The sequence below is a fragment of the Festucalex cinctus genome, chromosome 12 (genome assembly GCF_051991245.1).
Source record: "Festucalex cinctus isolate MCC-2025b chromosome 12, RoL_Fcin_1.0, whole genome shotgun sequence".
Lineage (NCBI taxonomy): Eukaryota > Metazoa > Chordata > Actinopteri > Syngnathiformes > Syngnathidae > Festucalex > Festucalex cinctus.
The window spans coordinates 13,513,087-13,527,949 of NC_135422.1; the positions used below are offsets into that span (position 1 = coordinate 13,513,087).

General features: G+C 40.4%; 2 protein-coding genes across 2 annotated transcripts in view; one reads left to right on the plus strand and one right to left on the minus strand.

Moving 5' to 3' along the window:
* ganc (glucosidase, alpha; neutral C) overlaps positions 1-2,833 on the minus strand; it is a 20,682-nt gene extending 17,849 nt beyond the window's left edge. The window contains exons 1-2 of the mRNA XM_077540018.1: positions 2,707-2,833; positions 2,481-2,543 (exon numbers count right to left, since the gene is read on the minus strand). Coding sequence (XP_077396144.1) covers positions 2,481-2,543; positions 2,707-2,735 — 92 coding nt within the window. The 5' untranslated portion in view covers positions 2,736-2,833. The remainder of the gene's footprint in view (positions 1-2,480; positions 2,544-2,706) is intronic.
* On the plus strand, positions 2,435-14,662 carry LOC144032274 (transmembrane protein 87A-like). Its single transcript, XM_077540020.1, has 20 exons — positions 2,435-3,418; positions 3,964-4,021; positions 4,174-4,271; positions 4,336-4,452; positions 5,150-5,197; positions 5,277-5,318; positions 5,381-5,507; positions 5,578-5,639; positions 5,733-5,916; positions 7,252-7,351; positions 7,703-7,796; positions 8,792-8,863; positions 8,965-9,073; positions 9,374-9,432; positions 10,589-10,692; positions 10,782-10,861; positions 11,741-11,808; positions 11,896-11,948; positions 13,184-13,214; positions 13,296-14,662. Exons 1-20 carry the CDS (start codon positions 3,224-3,226, stop codon positions 13,335-13,337), a joined length of 1,743 nt encoding a protein of 580 aa, XP_077396146.1. The 5' UTR covers positions 2,435-3,223; the 3' UTR covers positions 13,338-14,662.
* The last annotated feature ends 201 nt before the right edge of the window (positions 14,663-14,863 follow it).

A 14,863-nucleotide genomic window follows, 5' to 3' on the forward strand; every position in this document is an offset into this window, starting at 1 on the left:
GCCCGGGGGCCGGGCGAGGGTTTGGGGCCTGCCCCACTCCGGTAGAACTCCTGGCGCCCCGGGCGGGCTCCGGTGGCCGGTGGGCTGTCCGGTAGCCCTGCTGCGCTGGCTGTCCGCCCATTGTGGTGCCGGGTGGATGAGGTGGGGGGCGGGTGGGGGTGGGGGTGCTGGGGGGCGGGCGTGCCACCTACACCCGCCGGGTTGGGTGAGACCCCGCTGGTCGCTCCTCTTACTCACTTCACTAGCTTGCACTATACACTTTGTAAATATACACATAGGGCACACAACACATTTCTTGGTGGGGTGGGGAAGGGTGGAAACACCGTCTTCACCCTTCAACTCCCCTCCAATTTTAATGCACCTCACGTCCAAGGGGAGGGGTGAGTTGGGGCGGGGAGCCATCAGAGGGGATGGACTGCAGTGCCTGGCAGCGCTGTGGTCCCCCCCATTTGTGTCCCTGCCCCACCACTTTGTCCCTCCATTCCCTTTTTTAATGCACCACACATATACATATTCATTTTTTTGGGGGGGATACGGGTGTGTCGGAGTAGGGGAAATTTTTTCCCTCTGCTCCGACTCACCTGCTCCCAATTTTAATGCACCACACGCACACACTTGTATATACACTGGGTGGGGCCACATTCACGGTGTAAGGGTAGAGCTCGCCAGTCGGCGAGCTGGCGGACTCAGTAACAGGGTTAGGTGTCACTAGTACTCTGGCGTGACGACCGGGGCCTCTCCCCACCGGGCTCGGTGTTCTGGTGTTCCGCCTTCTCCCCTGGTGCTTCCTCCTCTGCTTCCCCCCTCCCGCCGCTGTGCTACTCTCACGCGGCTGGAGGTGGGGTGGGCACATCTTCCCTCTCTGCGCTGCTGCCCGGTGCCGGTTTCCGGGGGGGGGTTCTCGCGGGGGGCCGGGTTCGCGGGGGGGGGGTGGCTTGTTTGGGGGGGGGTGGAGGTATGGGTGGGTGGGGGGTGGGGTGCTGGGGGTCGGGGTGTGTTCGGGGGTTTGGGGGTCGGGGGTGGTGGGGCCTGGGTCGTGGTGGATGGCGGGTTTGGGTGGGGTGCGGGGGGGTCGTGGGGGGATGGGGGCTGGGGACCGGTGGGGCGCTGTGGGGGCCCGCTGGGCCTCGTTCTGCGGCCTTGGGCTCGGGGGTGTGGGCCGGGGCTGGGGCGGGGGTGTTCCGGGTGTCTGGGTCGGCTTGGCTTGGGGGTGGCCTTGGTGCTGCCGCGGCCTGGGGAGGGGGGGGGGGCTCGCTTTGCTGGACCGCGGTTGACGGCTTCTTTCTTTGGTGGTGGTCCTTATGCATGCCAGATCCGTCGCACCAGCATCTACTGAAACTCAACAGAAGTAGCCTCTCCCTCCCACAGCCCCTTGAATCAGTTGGTGCTGGTGTCTGTGGTTCTCACTTTGCTTTATCTATCCTTCCCTCCTTCCTCTCTTTAGTTTTTCCTCTGGTCACTTGAGATCTTAATTTATTAGAAGTATGAGGTTTCTGGGGTTGGCATAAGACTCTGGTTTTGTAACCACGCAGGAGGGGTCTTGTTGGTGCTGGACTTCACTTTGATGGATTGGATGTACTGGCTTCTATGGATCTCACTCTGCCTTATCGATCCTTCCCTCCTTCCTCTCTTTAGTTTTTCCTCTGGTCTCTTGAGATCTCGCTAAATTTGCTGGAATTTAGAGGCTTCCGGGGTTGGCGTAAGACTTTGATTTTGTAATCATGGGGAAGGCAGGAAGTGTTTGGTCGGTGCTGGATTTCACTTTGATTTACCTTTCTTTTCTCTTTATTTCTTTTTTTTTCTGACCTTTTCTCTGGTCTCCTGACCATTTAAACCTCACGACTCTGGCAAGATTCTGAAGTACCTGGTTAAGGCGAAGGGTAATGGGATATTTATAAGGTTTTAGGTGAATGAATGAGTATAAATTTATACGTATTTGCACGCACGCACGCGCACGCACGCAAACACACGCAAACGCACGCACGCAAACGCACGCACGCACACATACACACAAAAAAAAAAAAAAAAAAAAAAAGAGCAATGATGACAAGACGTTGAATCGGTAAGACTACCGAATGAACAATTCTGAGCTCTTAAGAAGAAAAAAAAAAAAAAAAGAAGTTAATAAATTATAAAAATATAAGAAAAAAATACACATAAATTCTATATGTATTTAATAATATTTATCAAAATTTATGAATTATTATTATTAAATCCATGTTAGTTCAACACTAAATACTTTTTTGAAAATTACATTTTAGCAAACTAAAATACATGTTAGTAATGTAGAAATCAACTATTAAATTATGTTAACATTATTTAAACATCATTTCATGCTGTATACATTTTTCTAATCAAACAGTAAAAAAATACATTTTTAATTTATTGATTTTTTTATATAATAATATAATAAAATGTTAATTCGACAAAAATAAGGACACAAATGACATAAAGTTTGGAATCATGATGAAGTGACACACCTGTAAAAGGCAACCTGATGACTTTTCATAAACTTGTCCTTTCCATCACCGCCAGGCACACCGCTGTCGAACAAGAAAAACACAGAGTACAACAATAAATTTAAAAGAAAAATATTGGTTATATATATATTTGCAGTGCTCAAAAGAATAGTATGCAGAACAGGTCATTGTGAGACTCTGTTGTTAAATCTAATGTGTTATTAATAGTAATTGTTCCAAATGATACCCGGGAATTGGCTGTTTCACGTCCACCATGTCGAGCAAAGAAGAAGAGCAAAGGAGGAAGGTGACACAGCTTCTTGTCAGACAGTCAGATCAACACCTTCTGGATAAAGAAACAACTTCACGTGTGTGTGTTTTATACTGGAAGTTTTGACAGCGCCAAGTTGCAACTACTATAACTCGTCTTTCTGGAAGTGCGACGGCACTTATATTTCCGGTGTCGTATTTCAAAACAAAAGCATTTCTATTTAATTTTTAAAATCATTTAGAAGAGGGCATATCATGACTATAATTGTGTAGTGGTACGAGTTTAATTGAACGGGCTAAAAATACTTTTGTCTCAAATAACCTTTTCCCATTGGAATTAATTGAAACAATAACCAGCTCCAACCACGAACCCCTCCCCCACCCAAAAATCTTTTATTTGTTTATTTGTTTGTTTGTTTGTTTATTTTTAAATAAGGACAAACTAATTAATTGAGGGTACATTAGACATCATCTGTCGACATCTAGTGTTTAGAATGTGCACTACACTAACAAGTCAGCCAGCGGGATCCATGATGACGAAAGGAGGCGGATGCTCCATCCAGAACCCCGAAGCCACCGAGATGCCAAGTTACGCAGCGCGGTTGTTTCGCCTTTTCTTGTTCCTCGCAGCGGCTTTACCTGCCGGCAGAACTGCCGAGGTGTCCGTGTGGAACGTGGACGTCAACTCGGTCAGTGTCACCGTTTTTATACGCCTCGCTTTTTTTTTTTTTGAGGAGTGCTTGTTGTAAAAGCCCCGCTAGCTGGTTAGCTCTCTCGCCAGCTAGTTAGCCAGGCTAGCTGTCAAACAAACAATGACGTGCGATTAGAGCAGTTGGAATATTTTTTTCCGAGATCCTCGATGTCCGTGTACTAGTACGTGCTCTGTTCTCAGTAAGAAAACAAGCACTAGTAGAGTGACATTTTTGCACACTAGTAGTACAACTTTAGCATATTAGAACATAGTTGACAACTTGACAGTGAGGAATACCTGTGCACTAGTTGACATCAGCGCACTAATAGTACATTGAGTACTACTTAACAAGTATTGCGTGAATGTCTACTAGTGCACAGTTTTTCCTTCTATAGAGGGAGTGTCACAGTCTTCAAACTCTCCAATAACACAACAAAACGTCAGATTTGATATCCTTTCTTAAAAAATAGTTGCTAAATACAGCGTAAACGTTGACAACACTGAGTAGAAGGATAAGATTTACCTGACTTGTTTGTATTTCAGACACAGTACGCCGTCTTCCGCAAGACGTTGTACGCCAACACCACTGTCTTCATGAAGTGTGAGTAGTGACAAGGATTTGAAGTTTTACTAGCACCAAAATTAGTTATCATTCGATTAATTGTTGTGATAAACTACTGAATACGCGATTCTTAAACTATCTGTAAAAAGAATTCAACGTATCACTATTGTTTTTTGCCGTCTCGCCGACAGTCCAGGGTAACATCAGCGCATGCGATCGAAACTTGGCCTTCAACATCAGCTGGTACTTGCGTTCCTCGGTGTGCTACAACGAGATCTTCAACACGCCTGTAAGTACCCTGCCATGTTGGAAGCGTCCAAGCCAGGCGGCTCACAGTACGTCTTCCCACGCAGGACAGCAAGGCCACCAACATGTTCGGCATAGACCACATGCTTAAGGAGGGCTGGAGCGGCTACTATAGTCGCGGCTCCGTCTACTTTGAAAACTGCTCGGCTCTCTTCTTGCCCAAGGTCGGTGTCATGAATATGCCAAGCTGCATTTCAGTTTCTAACAGTGGTTGTCACGTGATTGATTTTAGTATTTTTTTTTCAACGCACAAGCAAAAATTTGACATACGGACATTGTATGGCGGTAGTGAGTAGTTTGGCAGAGATGCTAGCTTAATGCTAACATGAACTATGAAACACCATAGATTATTAACATAACATTATGAATGTTTTGTCGCAAATACAGCAATTTGCACAGGAATGGATTCTTTATCCTCTTGTGGAAAAACAAGCAATTTATTGAATATCTTTACAGTAGTTATGAAACTCCTCTTTTTTTTTTTTTTTTGTCTGATTGACTGACTGCATTATACTGACCAACTTGAAAGGAGGTGCAATGAATTAATCAGGATGCGCAAACTGTTCAATGTGATGAGTTCTTTTTAATTATATTATTCAAATTAAATATTGTAGACTACCATTTTCTTTTTTAAAAAGCACATTACATAATTGTTTTTTTGGGGGGGCGGGGTGCAGAAACAGCAAGTGTTTTGAGTTTTGAGCGTCATGGAATGAGTTAAATAAGCAATAATTTATCTTACAAGTGAAGAAAAACCAGTGACTGTCACAATATAAAAAAAAAAATATGCAAAACAAAACAAAAACATCAATGACTGTCCTTGGAGGTAATATAACCATGTCTCATGTCCCTCCCATCAAGGTGTACTACGCAGATTTTTATCCATATCAACCTCTGTCCAGCCAAAAGGTAAATCCCATCCATTCATTATTCCAAAAACAACAAAAGTCTGTTTTTTATACTCAATCTTTTTATTTTCTAAATGCAGAGCGAAGCTTCAAATCAGAGCTTTGTTTGGCCCGACAAGCCGGTAAGAAACATTTCTCCCGTCAGTTCACGTTAACAACGTCCTCACCATGGCGGTCGTGGCAGGCCTTGGGTGTCGTCGCCAAGGCGTGGGAGGACAGCCCGTACTTGTTCATCGTCAATGTGCGGCCACTCTCCCGTGGCATGGAGAACGACGACTATGCGGCCGAGCAGCTCAACTTTGCCTTCACCAGTGAGGAGGATTACGTTGAAATTAAGATAAAAAAAAATACATATTCTGATTTTTGCTTACTTTTATGCAGTGAAAGTGGAGATGAAGGGACCACATGACTACTCCTCCCCGGCCGACTGGCCCCAGATGATGGTATGTACTTGAAACGTTTCTCAGGATCAGCAATAATGTCGAAATGCTATGCCAATGTTTGTGTATTTAAAACATATTTGATGTATTTGGCAGTTCTTTATGGTCATGTGCATCGTCTACGTGTTCTTCGGCGCCCTCTGGTTCTTCTGGTGCGCTTGCTACTGGCGGGACCTTCTCAGGGTCCAGTTCTGGATCGGCGGCGTCATTATTCTGGGCATGCTGGAGAAGGCTGTTTTCTACTCAGAGTACCAGAACATACGCTACAGAGGAGACTATGGTTTGTTTGTTTGTTTGTTTTTATTTAAATTCAGCATTTTATTGTTTTGAAGGGACTTCAACATGCCTGGTTTGGACAAATTAAGTGAAACGCAGTGGTTGGGAATCACCGCATGAGGAGTCCCCAAAACAAGGCCCTCAAATCTCACTCTGTAGGGCCTCAGGGACAATTTAGAAAATAAATAAATACATCAGCACCGACACCAGTTTTGCCCGACCACACCATAAAATTGTGCGAACATAACATTACATACGAAAACGTCTCAAGGACCCATGCCTGAATTTGAACAGGAAGTCGGTCATTTTGGTTTGAAACAGCCATTTTGGGGCAAATTCGAGGTCTCCTCCTGCTTGGGCTCGTGGCTTGCTGTGGATTTCTAAAAATAAATAAATAAATAAATAAATAATTGTAGATTGTATTAACTTTTTTACATATTTGTATTTTTTTTAGATAAAATATTTAAATTATTTAGATAAAAAAAGAATGTTCAAAAAATGTCATCCAAATTTTTAAGTTGTCAGAAAATGAGAGATGAAATGTAGATGAAAAAGATTTAAAAATGAAGACAAAAGTAGAAATTTGACATGAAATTTCCATGAAATTGCAAAAAAAAAAAAATGTCCAAAAACAAAACAATAAAGGTAGAAAATGACCATAAAATGTTTTTGCAATTGCCAAACGTAACATTAGAAAAAGGCAGAAAAGAAAACATTAAAAAAAATAACAATAAAATGTCCAAAAACAAAAGAAGAAACCCCCAAAATTACCATAAAATATCCACCAAATTGCCAAAATGTCAGAAAATTGACTTTAAAAAAGGCAGAAAAGAAAACATTCAAAAAATAACAATAAAATGTCCAAAAACAAAAGAACAAATCCACAAAATTACCATAAAATATTCACAAAATTGCCAAAAATGTTTGAAAATTGATAGCAAAAAACGTAAGGAAAAAAAGTAAAAAAATTAATAAAAAAAATAGCCATATAATGTCCAAAAAAAGGAAGAAATGCAGAAAGTGACCACAATATGTCCATTAAATTGCCCCAAAAAGTTAGAAATTTGACAGAAAGGCATACAAGTCTAAAAGTGTAAGAAAACATGAAAAATTACCAAAAACAAAAATCCAAAAGGGAAGAGGAAAGGTAGAAGATGACAGTATTTGATTTACAGCAAAGGTTGCTAACCTCTGTGCTAGGGAATTTAGTAATTTACCCAAATGAAGATGGCATTAGAGTTTGATCATCATTTGGAGAATTTATCTTGGAAACAAAGGGGTGCAAAGCTCCATTCACTCCTGCCTGGTGTTGTAATGTTTTTTTTTGTTCCTCTTCCAGTTGAGGGTGCCGTGATTTTTGCCGAGCTGCTGTCTGCGCTGAAGCGATCTCTGGCTCGCATTCTGGTCCTCATCGTCAGCCTGGGTTACGGCATCGTCAAGTAAGAGGCGAACAAAAATAATGTAACAAACGCACACTAATTTGCTTATTTGTGGCACAAAAAAAATTTATCTATGTAATGGAAAACTACCAAAACTGATGATGGTGTTTTCGGACATAGTGAAGCAGAAAGCTCATTACCCAAATTTTAACGCTTATTTCCAGTCATAATAAACAATTGTGGATTAGATAATTTCTTTAGACTTGATGAAGGATTATTATCCAAGCTTATTCTCATTATGTTGGAGGACTGAAAATCTACACAGGCATGAAGCAAATTGCCATTTTCATTTTCAGTTTGAATGCATCTAACAAGCATGTCTCATAATTTGCATATTTGTCTCTCGGTCAGGCCCAGGTTGGGTACCACGGTGCACCGGCTGGCTGCCGTCGGGTTACTTTACCTGCTCTTCTCATCAGTGGAAGGTGTGCTCAGGGTGACTGGTGTAAGTGTCCAAACTCCATTTGTGTACATAATAGTTAATAATTGACTTCACTGTTTTCAAATTGTCTTATTTCTTTGTCGAAAATCGATGTTTGGTGCCCTTTCTTGAAAATTTGGCCTTCATAGCCAGTTTTATTTGAAATGCATGAAATCTTGGTAGGCTTGTCTATCATCAGAGAACCACCAAAAAAAAGTTTCAAGAATCAGAGATTTTGCTTCGGCTTTTTTTAGTCCTTGTTTGTTTGTTTTTTGGTCCACGTAATGCAATATACTATGTACATTTAGTATAGTATGCGTCATTTGTGTAATTTCCCGCTTTGCTTCTGGGTACATCATTTTGGTGGAGTTCCTCAGGGTAACGTTTAAGGTCCATTTAGTTTTCTCTGTCGGGATTTTTTTGTGTTTGTTTTGTTATATATTTTTTAAATGTATTTAATGAAGATAATATGGTAATGTGACTTTTTAAATTACTTGAATGTATTATATATGTAGGGATGTAATGATATTCAAACATCACGATATGAAGCTCACGATACGATGATCATTATGATATTGTGGGGAGGCTGGCAATATTTAAAAAAAAAAAAAAAAAAAAGTCCCAATATTGTCAAAAAAAAACACACACATACTGTGCTTTTATACATAACAGCAATACATATCTAATGACCTACATAATAACACTTGCATATTACGTTCCCCTTCACATGATCATTAGCGTGGATTTTAAACTTAGAAAGGCCAAAACATCCCTTCTGAAAATTAAATACACTAAAAAAACTAGCCACCAGAGGGTGCGAGAACTGCAGAAATGCAAATCAACCTGCCTTTTTTATTAACAGATGTGCTGCTTTTAATCTCGTGACATGACGATGATGATGTTATGGTGGTTTTAATATTATGATATCACGGTATTGCCATTATCGTTACATCCCTAATTATATGTCTCCTTTCATGTATATTTTAAGTTATTGTCACAATCTTATCTTTTCTCTCCAGGGTTTCTATGGCACGGTGGCTCTGGTGGCCAACCTCAGTCTCTCCCTCATTGACTCCTGTGTCATGTGGTGGATATCCTCTCAGACAAGCCCCAAGAGCGGGTCCTCGCTCTAGATGAATATTTATGCTGTTTCATTTTTTTGTTATGTTCTCCATAACTTGCGTCCATCCACATCTTCATCAGCCTGTCGCAGACCACTCGTCTGCTGAAGCTGCGCCGGAATGTGGTCAAGCTCTCCTTGTACCAGCACTTCACCAACACGCTCATCTTCTCAATGCTGGGTGAGGCACACCTTTAACACTTACATACTGTTCGGGTCATATTTAACCTGTTTTGACATTTGCTAGCAATAAAAATACACTAAATCGTCTGTAATTGTGCGAGGATTAATAATCCATTCAACAATTCAGTTAATTAATATAGTCTGAAAACATCTGTAGTTCATAATTTCTTAGAGACAAATTAGGAGGTTTATTCTTGGCTTGGGTAAATTGGTCCAGAATATGTATGTGTCCATGGAAAATGCACAGTATTTAAAAATTAAAGTTGTTGAACTGTTACTTGTCCAAATGTGTCCCCAGCTTCCATTATTTTCATCATCTGGACCACCAAAGTCTTCAAGCTGGTGGACTGCCAGAAGGTTTGTATTACTGGACCAGTTTGTTCAAAACTCGGTGGTTGACTCTGCATTCTTGGCTAATGATGCCCGTTGAGTGCAAGAAAAAAAACAAAACAAAAAAAGTCTTGAGGGCTTGACTTTGACATTGGTGATTATTCTGATGAAAAGTTACGCACACGCTGTACCGATTAGCAGTAATACAATGCTAAGCCTCATACTGAGTCTAAAGAGAAATAATAAAAATGTGTTTTTTAAAGATTAGTTTTAAAAATGGACAGAGACGCTGCTTGCCCAACATTTAGTGGGAGGTGATTTCAAAGAGAGGTTACCTGTGATGTTTCTTTTTTGCGTTCACGTCAATAATCAAACAACACGAAATTGCTGCTAATTATTTAATTTTAATTAATCTTAATTTAATTTAAATATAATACGGTAATATTTTTTTAATTAATTTTAATTTAAAACTAATTACAAATGTTAATAATAATTAAAAATAGATTAATACAAAGTGTAAATACAAAAACAAGACACATATTTCAAAGCTATTCTATCAAAATATTACACAAAAAATACAAATCAGTCAAAAATACAAATATGTTAGACAAAAATATGATAAAATCAGACAAGCATACAATATATGCTACACAAATATTGACAAAAATATTACACAAAATATTCACTGAAAATAAACACAGTAGAAAAAAAATACATTATAATGAATTAAAAAAATAATAAAAATAAATTATTTCACAAAAACTCCTAAATTGCTTCAACCACTGTTTGAATAACGTTTTCTTCATCAGCAGAAAACTTCCTGTTTTTTTTGTTGTTGTTTTTTTTCCCAGCCAGTGCCAGGGGTCGTTTGGATAGTATCCATTCCACTTTCTTTCTCTGACCCGGAAGTAAACAAAAAGAGAAATTGTGGGATATATCGGTGCTAACCAGTGACATTTGACGGTGCCGTTAACAAACAGCGTGACTAACCATGTTTTGAACAAGGCATATTTAACGGCCGGTTAGTTAACAGCAGGTTAAGAATTTAACCGGCGGTTAGGGGTTAAACAGTGGTTAAAATAATCGAGAACTGAACAACCGGGCCCTAGTAGTTACCACAACTGTTTTATTGTTTTTGTTTTAATAAGTAACCGAGTATTGGTAATAATCTGTCGCCTTCCAGAGCTGGAGGGATTTATGGGTAGACGACGCCTTCTGGCGGCTGCTCTTCTCCACTATCCTGCTAGTCATCATGGTGCTGCTGCGGCCCTCCGCCAACAACCAGAGGTCCGAGTCGGCACGGTCGAAATCTTTATTCCTCGTAGTTGGATGAAATTTCATAATCGTGTCTCTTTTTTCCTCTTCTGTCCTCGCAGGTTCTCCCACTCGCCTCTGATCGATGAAGAGGATGAAGAGGAGGAGGAAGCCAAAGAGCCCATGTTGAATGAAGCTTTTGGTAAGACTTATGATGTTTGTTTTTAATACTGCACCATGTAGAAGCTCTTAATAGTTTGTGGAATATGAGTTATGAAGCAAAATTCAGCCGTTTTTGTCCATCTCAGAGGGCGTCCATTTTGCCACTTGCTGTCGGCTAAAGATGACATCACAGTTGCTCAAGGCTCAGGCAACAACCAATCACAGCTCAAGTGTTTTCTGGAGCTGTGCTGTGATCGGTTGTTACCTGAGCCCTGAGCAACTGTGATGTCATTTTCAGTCAACAGCAAGTGGCAAAATGGCCGCCTTTTGATATTGATTCAAAACTGCTGGATCTTGCTGCTTAACTCATATTCCACAAATGTAATATTAATCAGAAGGTCATTTTTAGACTCATGAGGTCACATATTTTGGGGGCTTGACTTCCCCTTCTAAAGAAAACTGAATAAAATAGTAAAGCTAATCACGTTTTGCCAATATGGATATCCCTGTATTGAGAATCATTTCGGAAGTGGAACTTTTCATCATCTTGCCCTTTTCCCCCTTCTTTAATGTGTCATTTCGAGCTAGAAGACACATAATAAGTCTCTATAATATCAACATATTGCCAAGTTATGAATCATTTATGGATTAACTGTACCTAGGATTCGTCAAGTTAATCCCGCAGTCCTCGCTGTCGCCGTTTTGCTTTGCAACAGCGCCAACGGTGTCCTCCAGAGACTGGAGTCGCGAATTGAAAATGATGTTCCCGCCTGAGAGCAATCAGACATTCTGGACCGCAACAGTTTTGTCACGTTGCGTATCTCAACGCTACCGACAACGTTGAAACGTGGCCACCAGATGATGTTAAATATACCATGCTTTAGATCTCACTCTGCTTTTTTTTTCTGACTGTTCAAAGAGGGGATGAAGATGAGAGGAGCCAAGCCACCAGATACGAACGGCTCTCAGAAGCTCTTGAGTAAAGAGGTACTGTCATAGCTCGTGTTTCATTTAGATGTTTTTTTTTTTATTTTTTATTTTTTTTTAACTTTTGTTTGTTTTTAACATTACTAGGATGAAGACCTGAAATGGGTCGAGGAGAACATTCCAACAACAGTTGCTGATGTGTAAGTTAACTGCATCATGCAAGTACTTAAAAAACATATACCGAAAGTGCAAGGCCTTGGCGGCTTGTTTGTCAACTTAACAATTACTACTTTCCTATTAGCATGTATCATATTTGCCGGGGCCCTCACTATCAAAAGACACTTCTGTAACGAAAATGACATCTCTGGCAACGTGTCCTCTTTGGATTCATGACAATAACTGACTTCAAGTGTCTAGTTGGTGATGAAGTGCTGCATACACAAGGGAAAATACAACCCCGGCTTTGACTGAGTTGCTTATTTCCCACACTCATGGGCTAGTCGTCACAACCTCATAGTGAGAAGTCCTACCGTGCGCCGTTGGCCATGCAGTAGAGGTGTGTTCTGTGAACACACCTCAAAAAACGTGAAAATTTCAGCAAGGCAAGAGAGTCAGTGGGTGTGTTTCCATTAACCTCAGTTTTGTGCAAAAGACAAGTTGCACAAAAGCAAGCTGGTAATGGAAACACTGGATTTTCCCCCCAAAAAAAATCGCTCAAATATCACCCAAAAAAAAAATTTACACTCTCATGAGGTTGTTGAAATAGAAACATTTCGCAAAAGTATAATGTAAACACTGTTTGCACATTCCCTGTAGTCATGTGACAACCGCCCGGTCACGGAGGAAAGGAATGTAACATGTTGCCAATGTGTATTTTTATTTACTTGTAATTGACTAATATTTGTTTTGAGAATTATTAATTTCTGCATTGTATTTTAGTTTTACATGAAAAGAGAAAGAGGTGTAACCGAGTGAGCCTTGTTCAGGGAGTTAAATAAAAGCAGAGGAGCTTGAAATCCTGTCCTGCCATGTCTGGTAAATTTAGCAAGGAAGACGCCAGAAAACATCAGAAAGTAATTTGTAACCCGCCTTTTACCCAGCCTCCGGGAACAACAACAACATTCTGGGGTTACATGAAGTAGGAAGTATGGGGCCACTCGCTTTTGTGTCGGAAATGTCTCCTGAGGGGATAACAAGTCTTTTTCAGCACAAAGCGATTTAGGTATAGAGCCAATATGGCGCTGTTCATTGCACTATAAAACATAAAGCTAAGTACTACGCGGATTTCACTTATTGCGGGTATTTTTTGGAACCTAACCCCAGCGGAAAACGAGGAACACTGTAGTACAATATCGCTTTTATTTTTGATAGAAGTCAGTGTCTAAATAGTGTTACCTTTCTACCTTTGATTTATCGCCGCTTGTTCTTTCGGCAGAGCTCTCCCTGCCATGCTGGATGAAGAGGAGGTAATGCACGCACACCCCAGTGTTCCCTCTATAATGTTTCCCTTCATTGACATCCCTTACCAACCCGAGTTGCTTTTGCAGGAAATCCTGAAAACTAAAATGGAGCGATCCAAAATGGAGTGACTACAGGAGGATATGACAAACTCTCCAAAGTGACCCAAAGTGGTTGGAAAGCCATCTGGAATGTGTCCGTGCGTACATGACTTTGCTCTACAGTCGTCAGCCACGTTCCAACTCTTCCACCTTCACCCCCTACCCCCCCAAAAAAATACAAAAATCAGGTGGAGGGGAAACACTCAAGATTAGATTATGTATCATCCAGTACAAATGAGCCAGTGTTTCCAACCATTTTATAGATATTTCAGATGGTCAAACTGAAGGAAGCCATGTTTAAATAAGTAAATAAATGCACTACATTACCCACAAGTTATCAGCTACTGTATTTCCATACTTGAAGCATATCACTGAAATGAGTGACGGATCTTGCTACTTAATGTTCCCTCCAGGGAATGTTAACATGGTATGGAAAGCCATTTGAATATTTAATCCATATCCTTGATAGTCACCCAAAGTTGCCCTACTAGTGTGCAGAAATATCATACAACAGTGTAAGGCAAGTGTGGGGAAAAAATGTTACTTGTAAGAGTATTCGATATTCTTGCTATCCATCTTAAATGTTTCTAGTGAGGAAAAACTGCACTAGTTGACAGCTACGTGCTAATATTGAAACACTGGATGTTAACTAGTAGAATTTTTTTGGCATCCCTTCTAAAACTAGTAGCATGCAGTTGTTGACTAGTGCACAGTTTTGCCTTATTAGTAACAGAGTTGTTTTCATAGGTGTTGGATATCAAATCTAACGGATACATTCATTCACAATGCTCTAGTAGGATATAGCATAATCCCCCCCCCCAATATCCTACAAGCAAAAATAAATAAATAAAAAAGCATACTAGTACATGGACCTTAAAATTGATGTCAAGGATACTGAATGAACGGCTCTAATGGCTTTCCGTAACATAGTACCGATAAGCTCCACCCTCTACACTCCCCGTACTCACTGTCTCACAACCCCCCCCATAAAATGAACTGAAACGGAAGTCAAATGTGTTTCACATGTTAATATATCTTACTAAAGGATTTATTTATTTTTGGTTACTCAAATACAGATGTACTGCACATGTTGTTACATTTTTAAATTTCTCACATCAGCATTGTCATAAGGTATGACATTGGGGTTTTCTGTTCTGTGTCTGAACCAATCACACTCCTGTGCAATCTACTGACGTGAGTATGCGTAGGTGTCACAAATGACTTAATTTATGCCTATTTATCTTGTTCCAATCATTTATTTTTGTCTAAAATCTAACTTTCTGGATGCCGGTCTGCAATGTGTAATGTCAAGCAGTAAATATCCAGCAAATAAAGTTTTTATTGAAAGACTTAAATAGTGTTTTCTATTTTTTGTAGTCTGCACTTCCAAGACCGAATTGTAGTGCTAGCAAACTGGGAATCTTTAAAAAGAATAGAAGAAAAAAAAAAGAAGAATCCAGTATTTTTGGACTAAATGGCTATCCATAACCTATTACAACATTTGAGAGATGTCTGTCTGGGTAGATAGTTGTTTTTTTTTCTTCTTTTCTTTTAAT

Excerpts from the sequence above, each read along its gene's own strand:
- LOC144032274 (XM_077540020.1), top strand. The coding sequence starts at position 3,224 with ATGTGCACTACACTAACAAGTCAGCCAGCGGGATCCATGATGACGAAA. Across the intron at positions 3,419-3,963 it reads GGAACGTGGACGTCAACTCG|ACACAGTACGCCGTCTTCCG; the intron begins GTCAGTGTCACC and ends TTTGTATTTCAG. Across the intron at positions 8,864-8,964 it reads ACTCCTGTGTCATGTGGTGG|ATCTTCATCAGCCTGTCGCA; the intron begins ATATCCTCTCAG and ends GCGTCCATCCAC.